The following is an 8,918-nucleotide window of genomic DNA, read 5'->3' on the forward strand; positions in this document are numbered from 1 at the left end:
TAATTATAGGATCTTCTTTTGAATATATGAATAAGATATACAGCAGTGGCGAGGCCAGAAACTTTAAAGTGAGTGGATCTTGGTGAATTAGGTTGGACCACAATTTTAAATGTGATTTATTGTCAGCCAACAGTTTCATGAAAACACCAAAATCCATTTATAAATAAAATAGCCAGTTATAACAGAAAATGAACAAAACACAAAGGTAAATAATCATAGGAGGGGTGTGTGTAAGGCTGGACAAGACTTATCACTCAAACCACTGTCTGCTGAAGCTTTTGATTGCTTTTAGAGAGAAAAGCTGCTCATAACTGCTGGTCTAGGATCAGTTTTCTCCATAATAATAGTATATTGGCGGTTGCCTCAATCTGTTAACACTAATGACCTCACCATAATTAATGAGGTGAAAACAGGGAACTAGACCGTATTCAGAGCAGCGCCATGACAGGTATGAAAGTGAGGCTGTGAAGGATAGACTTACCGACATTAACGTGTTTTAAATGGCATCCACTGTAAAAAGCTTTATAAAACTCCTAGATTACTGTAAGGGGATAATACAGTTAAAGACCCAGAACCAGATATGATGAATGAAGACCAGGAGTCAAGAGTGCAGTCAAATGAAGAAAAGTTTTAATGAAGATAGCTTGTAGTTTCATCAGGCAGAAGGAGTTCATAGGCTGCTCTGTTACAGTTACAAAAATCACAGCAATTATACCCTTTACAAAGGTCTAAGCTACATCCTTGCTTCAGGTTAAATGATTCTGATTGGCTAAGAAATAGATAAACACATTTCCACATAAGGACTGATAGACTGAAGCATTTCTCCATCGATTATGCAGCTGACAGTCGAACCCTGAATTTAGGCACGTCGTGGCCTTCCAAGTCGCAGATCTGCATTGCTGGGCACCACATGTCATTACCACATACTCCTTGAAGAAAGAGTTTGGATCATCAGTGAGGTAGATGATCAGGCCTTTCAGGATGCACTCTCTCCTGAGGTTTATGTTGTCACACTACAGCAGGGGGAAAATCAAGATTGAAATTAGCAAAAAGCAGAAAGCTGTACAATAACTAGACAAAACAGAATACGTTGCATGCATTTCTACTAACAGATTCTGTGATCGCCATAGCATTTTTTATCTTTTTGTCCCTTCACTCCTCCTTTGCTCTTGAAGATCTGCATCAGTTTATCTGAAAAGTGGTCCAGCTGTGATAGGACCGTTGATTGCAGTGGCTTAGTAGTGATCTGCATGAACTCTGCGTTCACCCTCAAAAAAAATAAAAAAATAAAAATATTCATTTTGTTTATTCTTCTTACTACGAAAAGAACCTAATACCGACTACAATAAAACACTACATTAACATGTTTACTTGCTTCACTCTGCATATATTGAAATGTCCAGTTCTTCTGTAATTCTAGAATGTACTCAACTGGCTCTAAAACACCAAAATGAGAGGTGTAGTACTGTTTACATTTAAATGCAGTAGCAAGAGGGCCCTCCTTAGAAATAGCTCTGCCCAGTGGATTAGATGTGCATATAACAGTGGAAAGCTCATCAACTACAGATTCATCAACTTGAATATTGTGACCTTGGAATGGATCAGATACAACTGCTTTTGTGACGGATATAGATGCTGTACATAATATATAGTGATGTTCATAAAGGACCTCATCAACAGCTGACTTTGGAACGTGAACAATATTTTCCAACTTCAATAAAATGCGAGCAACCTTTTCTTCAATAGACTTCGGCAGGTCTACTCCAGTATCATCACCACATAGAGTTTCAAATTCATAATCTGTATCCACAGACTCTGCTGGCCCATCTACAGAATTGTCTGACTGATGCAACTGACCACTTGAACTGACGACAATGGGTTTGAAGTCTATTAATGAATGTGGATTATGTTTCCGGTATTGGTGGGTGTTAAATGTGCTGTAAATGTTACTTTCAAATGCACATCCTACAAACATACACTGAACTGTTTCATTATGCCTGAGATGTCCATTTATGTGTTGAAAATAATCTCTTTCTGTTGCAAGCTCCTTGCATGAGCACACATGACACTGGAATGTTGTTAATTCTTCTGGCTTTGGAGATTCCTGTTTAGCATGTCTTTTGTATGTGTGATTAAGAAGCTTACTCCTTGTACTAAACATGCATGGGCAATATGTGTATGGACATGGATAGCGAAAACTGCCCCTTAAACACACATGAGTCTGCCTAAAATGCTGCAGCAACAAATACCTGCTAGCTAGTTTCGATGGACATTCTTTGCACAGCCACATTCACAATCCTAAAAATGATTCTCACTTCTCCTCACTCAGTCATGTTCATCAAACTGTGAAAGAGAAGATGTTGATTAGGAGTGGGAACCAGTATATGAAAATATGCCTTTTGTTTACATGGTTCTATTTTACCCAACTCGTCCACTTAATATGACACACTTTACAATTATCTCAAGTAATTGAATTGATTTTAAAATAATTTAAAATGTTTACTTGGTACAATTGTCTGTACCATAAATATTCAACCCGGTCGCATGAAAATGCATATAGCATGCGTTGTGTTTTATAATGCAATTGATACGCAAAAATGACTTTTTATGTGCATATGTACGCACTGTAAACCCCTTGGGAAGGTTTAGTGGTGTGGGGTACGTGCATATTATACGCCGTCAAAGTGCGTATCATATGCACGCTAAAACTGCGTATCATATGCACAAAACACAATTTTTTGTTTTTTGCTTTTTACGTCTCATTTTTTAATATATTTTATGTTGTCAAATGATTGAAATTTTTTAATTTTTAATACTTTTAATATTTATTAAGAGATTAACTACTTAACTGTGGTTGTGAATGTTGATGACCAACTTTAAAAAAGAAAAATACAATATTTCGATCTGGGTTATCATGAAAGGTTACCTTCTTCAGTGAAGTTTGACTGAAATATGTTAACTGGGATACTATACAGTAAAAAGTACCACACTAGGCACAAACAAGCACCAGTATGTTTTTGTGCATTACTTTGCATGCATTTAGGGAACGGCATAACATAGACTTGAACACAGGGTCCTGGGCAAATTGGTTTAGTGTTTAAATATCTCATGTATCACATTAGGAAAATATAAAGTTGGAGAGCAAGACCGGTCAACAAATTAATGTGGATATAGAGACACTGTTTTTTCCACAATGTTTCCAAAACTCATTTGTTTGACCTTCGTAAGCCTGACGAACTTAGAGTGGTTAAAATTTACAGAATACATAGATTGATCATTTCAACAAATGTGCATTTTATAGCGTTTATCAAAGAGCGTGTTTACTGCAAAAACAGACGACTATCGTCCATTCTGTCACATTTATCAGGTGTTCTGATGTAACCCCTGTCTGTAACTTGCTTTGATTTACGATGGGCAGCTCAGCTGCGATACGACTGTGTTCCCCTCTGTCCCACGCACATGCATAAAGCATGCTGTAAATAGGTAGTTTACATGATAAAAGTAATCTTAATATTGAGATGTGCGTTACCTTTAGTTTTAATCATTTAAACAAGCCTTTGAAGTTTGGGCAAAAAGTTTGTTTTCGTGTATCCCACGTTGCGTGAGTAAGCAATCGAAGGGACACTTTGAACAATTCACTTCGCATAACTTTCAACGCTGTTGCATATTTCACACTCTGAGCATGTTCTTCTCTGAGCTTGTCTTGCACATTCGCAAATGGCGCGCTTCAAAGCCAAATTAATTTGAGTTAATCAAATTAAAATAAATCTCATAGATGACACTTTTTATCCATTTTACGTTAGACTTATTAAATATATATACATATTATTCCTAATTATATATATTTAAATAAAGTGAACACAATTTAAATGTGTCATACATTAGAAGGGCTTGAATCATTTTTTGACCCTGAATTTAGGCACGTCGTGGCCTTCCAAGTCGCAGATCTGTGTTGCTGGGCGCCAACATGTCGAAGAAAACAAGTCAGTCAATCACACAGTAGTACGGCTTCTCTCCAGTATGAACTCGCTCATGTGATTTCAGGTGTGGAAACTGAGTGAAACTCTTGTCACAACAAAAAAACATATAACCCTTCCCACCCAAAAAAACTTTTCTTGGGAGGAGCTATGGCGTTGTGAACTGGAACGGGCTTATGGGCTGGAGCACAGACACACATAAAAGCAAAAGCTATCATGGTCAGTGTTGCACTCTCTGGGCTAAGCTCTGGGATCTGCTCTCACTGGAACGGACTCGGGGATCTTCTCTCTCTCTGGAATGGACTCGGGAACTTCTCTCACTGGAACAGATTCGAGGATTTTCTCTCACTGGAACAGACTCGGGGATTTGCTCTCACTGGAACAGATTTGGGGATCTTCTCTCACTGGAACGGACTCGGGGATCTTCTCTCACTGGAACGGACTCGGGGATCTGCTGTCACTGGAACAGTTTCGGGGATCTTCTCTCACTGGAACAGACTCTGGGATCTGCTCTCACTGGAACAGATTCGGGGATCTTCTCTTACTGGAACGGACTCGGGGAACTTCTCTCACTGGAATGGACTCTAGGATCTTCTCTCACTGGAACAGACAGGGGGATCTGCTCTCACTGGAACGGACTCGGGGATCTGCTCTCACTGGAACGGACTCAGGGATCTGCTCTCACTGGAACGGACTCAGGGATCTATTCTAACTGGAACGGACTCGGGGATCTGCTCTCACAGGAACGGAAACAGGTTGTAACACTTGTATGTGCATTTGGCGTCGCTTTTGAATCAGGGTAGCCTTCATCGCGCCGCTGTGACGCAATCGGCCTTCAAATACGGCCTTCGGAGGATGCAGCCTTCACATTGGGACACAGCTAATGAAACATGAGAGACAGATCATACATGTAACACCAGCAGTTCAGTCAAACATTTTCTGAAAAGACACGGTCGCTTTATATGATGAACAGATTGAAATTAGGCTCTCAGATTTAATTAAAAAGAAAAATTTATTATTTATTATGTTTTGAATATGAACGAAAGTCTTACAAGTTTGGAACGACATGAGGGCGATTAATTAATGACAGAATTTTTGGCTGAACTAACCCATTTTTACTAGTAAGACCAAGCTTTTCACCAAATTAACTAAATTAATCTAGATGGTATAGTGCTTTTATGAAAACTCCATATTTTATCTAAGTTTACTTTAATGTTTACTTTTAAATGTTAATGTGAGTAAGAAGGCTTGATAAACATTTAAAACTCTTCTCACACTGAGTGCAGTATTACGGCTTTTCTCCAGTATGAAGTCGCTTGTGTGATTTCAGGTTTCCAGACTGAGTGAAACTCTTGTCACAATATGAGCACTTGTAAGGTTTTTCTCCAGTATGAATTCTTTGGTGCTGTTTCAGATGGTCATCTCTAGTAAAGCTCTTCCCACAGTCACAACACACATTATCTTTCACTTCATCATGTGTTTTCTGGTGCTGTTTAAAATTGCCCAGTCTTGAAAAACTCTTTCCACAGAAAGAACACACATAAGGCCTCTCATCTGAATGAACTATCATGTGACATTTCAGATGTTTTGACAATAGGAACTTTGCTCCACACTGATCACAGTTAAATGACTTTTCTCCAGAGTGAACGTGCAGATGATCTTTTAAACTTTTTGCATCTTTGAAACTCTTCTCACACTGAGTACAGTAGTACGGCTTCTCTCCAGTATGAACTCGCTCGTGTGATTTCAGGTTTCCAGAATGAGTGAAACTCTTGTCACAATATGAGCACTTGTAAGGTTTTTCTCCAGTATGAATTCTTTGGTGCATTTTCAGATAGTCAGCTCTAGTAAAGCTCTTCCCACAGTCACAACACACATGATCTCTTACATCATTATGTATTTTCTGGTGCAGTTTACAATGTTCCAGCCTTGAAAAACTCTTTCCACAGAGAGAACACACATAAGGCCTCTCATCTGAATGAACTATCAGGTGTTGTTTTAGATTTGATGATGAATTAAAACCTTTACCACACTGATCACAGTTGAATGGTTTTTCTACATAGTGAACATGCAGATGATCACTGAGAGTTGATGCTCGAGAAAAACTCTTTCCACACTGAGGGCATGTATATGGTTTCTCTCCAGTGTGAATTCTTGCGTGTTTTTTAAGTTCTCCATTATTCTGGAAACTCTTTCCACACTGAGAGCAGGAGTGCAGCTTTTTGGCTTTTGTTCCTTGAGTTTGTAAGTCACAGTGTTTCTTCACGTCATTTAGTTTCTGTCTTTGCTCCATCACTTCCATCTGGTCTAAAATAACATGTATTAATCAGTTAGAATCAGTTCAATGAGGTTAAATATGAGAATTAAAAACACTTAGCAAGCAGAAAACAAAACACCTGTCTGTATAAAGTATCTTTAATGTAAAGTTCAGTTCTGTCATTCACTTGTTAATGCGATTAAAACTGGGTTATGATCATTTAGATGCATTTCTCTATCATTTGTCATCCATATTTCAGAGCTACTAAAGCAGTCAACAATTAAGAATCAAGAATGGACACCAACCTATTTGTTTCTCAATATCTTCATGTTTTATTCTGTATGGTTTTGGATCACTCATGTCTTCAATCTCCTCTTTAATAAACTCCATCTTTAACAGTCACACAGATTTCAGCTGCTACTCCTGGAGTTTGTCCTTCTCTTGTAGGATGATGGGAATATTCCCAGTATTTATTGGTGAATTGTTGTGTGAGGGGCTTCACTGCAGGTGTGAACTGTGATCACTGTGTGATACTGACGCCCACAGGACCAGATCTGGAAAAATCAAAGATAAGTTACTTAATTTATACAGTAAACACATATGGTGTCTTTGATTTAGTTCAAATATAGAGCATTTTGATGGTAACATATTAGTAGCATATAAAACAACTGTAGGTGATATTTTTTATGTAACCCAGGATATAATAAGGATGAAACAGGACACAGGTTATATTATTCAATTAATATCTAAACCAATTAGAAATATAGCATAAGACAACAGAAATCAACCATCGATTAAGGGACTGAGAATGATGCACAAAAGGAAATAATTTTAGAATAAATAAACACTTGACCATCAAAATGTGGATAACAAGTACATTACAATATGATGATAATTTAAAGGTATTTTCAGAATAATTAATTAATCATATATTGCTCATTATTTAATTTAATTTATCGTATATTGCCATAATGGTTGAACTAAAAGCTTTCTTATTTGGTGAATTGTTGTGAGGGACACCAGATCTGCCAAATTCAAGGTTACTGAGTTTATACTGAAATACTGTAATCTTTACACTTCTTAATTTAAATGACCATGTGTGCTTGATTTGATAAATATAGAGCATTTTGATATGGTTATATATTAGTAACATTTAAAACGGCTCTATGGGAAGGTTGTTCATTTTTAAGTGACTCCAGATTTTATAAGGATGTGTGGTATTACAAATTTATAAAATGTTACATGAAGAACCCAATTAGCCGGATCATGATTAGCACGATGATATCATCTTGGATGTGTCATTTGATCTCGGATGTAATAAGCAATGTACGAAGAACGAGCCCCTGGTCTGTACTAGTTAAGGTAAACACAGAGTAGCCTACTGAGAAACACATGCTACAAAAACGATGAATTATTTATAAAATATATAGTTTACGCTTATCTTCGTTCAACTTTATTACCTGTTTGAAATAAATAATCCATAAATCAAAACGCGATCTGAGGCGCTCACCTGTAGGATTGTCGCCCCCGCCCATGATATGGTCTCGTGAGTCGTGAGTGAATATTCATGGTAGCTCCACCCATTGGAAACAAATATTTCAAGAACCGAATATATTGTAACACTGGGCTTTACAAATTAATATATGAATTAAACAGGAATCTAACAAAGATAACGGAAATCATACACAATTGGTACAGACTACAGACTGAATAGTGGCTGATCAAAATAATGACTATATTAATTCTCTGTACGTTACAATATGTACATTTAGGCAACACAAACATAAATTCTTACATTATAAATAGAACATCTCTGACCTGCAGACTGGAAATATACGACATCCGAAGAAAATATTCCACGTTTGTCCTTCATTCACGATCGTTAACAGCGTCACTTTCAGCTTCAACTGGTGAAAGTTTCAGTGCTCGTCTCGTCTCGTCTCGTCTCGTCTCACGCGCTTCTCTCTTTTTTATTGCGTTAACAATAACATTAATGTAATGTATAAATATAAACAGAGAGAGAGAGAAAGAAAACAAAACTATAGAGGCTCTGTCTGGCGCTTCTCTCTTCTGCGCAAGCTCAGTGCGCGCGGTGTCATATTTCTTAAAGGGGGCGCATTCAGTAAATCACATCTATGGACTTGTTGGGGGGAGAGTTCTATCACTTCTATGATATTAGACTACATAGCCATAAAAGATAATGAATTTAAAATCTGAACCAAACATATTTTTATTCAAAGATCAACAGTCTGTCATTAGTCTTTAGTCTACCACAAAAAACAAGTACATTAAAATCATGAACTCAAATGTTATTGTGAAAAAAACAACAACAACAATGACTGTTGTAACAGTGCGTAAATCAGGGGCTCGTTCTTCGTACGTTGCTTAAAACATCCGAGATCAAATGAGACATCCAAGATGATATCATCGTGCTAAACATGATCTGGCTAATTAGGTTCTTCGAACACACTTGCCGGATAGGATTAGTATAGCTGGATTGAGTTATCTGAGATAATTGCGCGTTCATGCGCTGGTTTAAAAGGGGATATGTATCGATAGTATAAACATTGATCAGCAACGCTGCTATTGGCTGTTCAGCGTGGCCAAAGAGCGCGCTCAGTTTTTCTCCTCAGCAGAGCAAGAACTAATAGTCGAAGTTTATTCAGAATTTTAATGTTTAATCA

The 8,918-nt window shown here is 37.5% G+C and overlaps 1 protein-coding gene across 5 annotated transcripts; it reads right to left on the minus strand.

The window, feature by feature from the left end:
* Nucleotides 1–609: 609 nt before the first annotated feature.
* On the minus strand, nt 610–8,302 carry LOC311297136 (uncharacterized protein). Of its 5 annotated transcripts, XM_084419282.1 has the most exons (7): nt 7,745–8,302; nt 6,540–6,788; nt 5,253–6,284; nt 3,881–4,857; nt 2,250–2,343; nt 1,111–1,268; nt 610–1,013 (listed from the first exon to the last, which is right to left on the minus strand). In XM_084419282.1, the coding sequence occupies exons 2-3, from the start codon at nt 6,622–6,624 to the stop codon at nt 5,266–5,268; spliced, it is 1,104 nt and encodes a 367-aa protein (XP_084275408.1). In that variant the 5' UTR covers nt 6,625–6,788; nt 7,745–8,302; the 3' UTR covers nt 610–1,013; nt 1,111–1,268; nt 2,250–2,343; nt 3,881–4,857; nt 5,253–5,265. The 5 variants fall into 5 exon arrangements, with proteins under 5 accessions (XP_084275408.1, XP_084275405.1, XP_084275409.1 ...); XM_084419279.1 differs by having other exon boundaries at nt 3,881–6,284; XM_084419283.1 differs by having other exon boundaries at nt 3,881–6,279; nt 7,745–8,009.
* Nucleotides 8,303–8,918: the final 616 nt, after the last annotated feature.

The sequence above is a fragment of the Rutilus rutilus genome (genome assembly GCF_951802725.1).
Source record: "Rutilus rutilus genome assembly, chromosome: 9".
NCBI lineage: Eukaryota > Metazoa > Chordata > Actinopteri > Cypriniformes > Leuciscidae > Rutilus > Rutilus rutilus.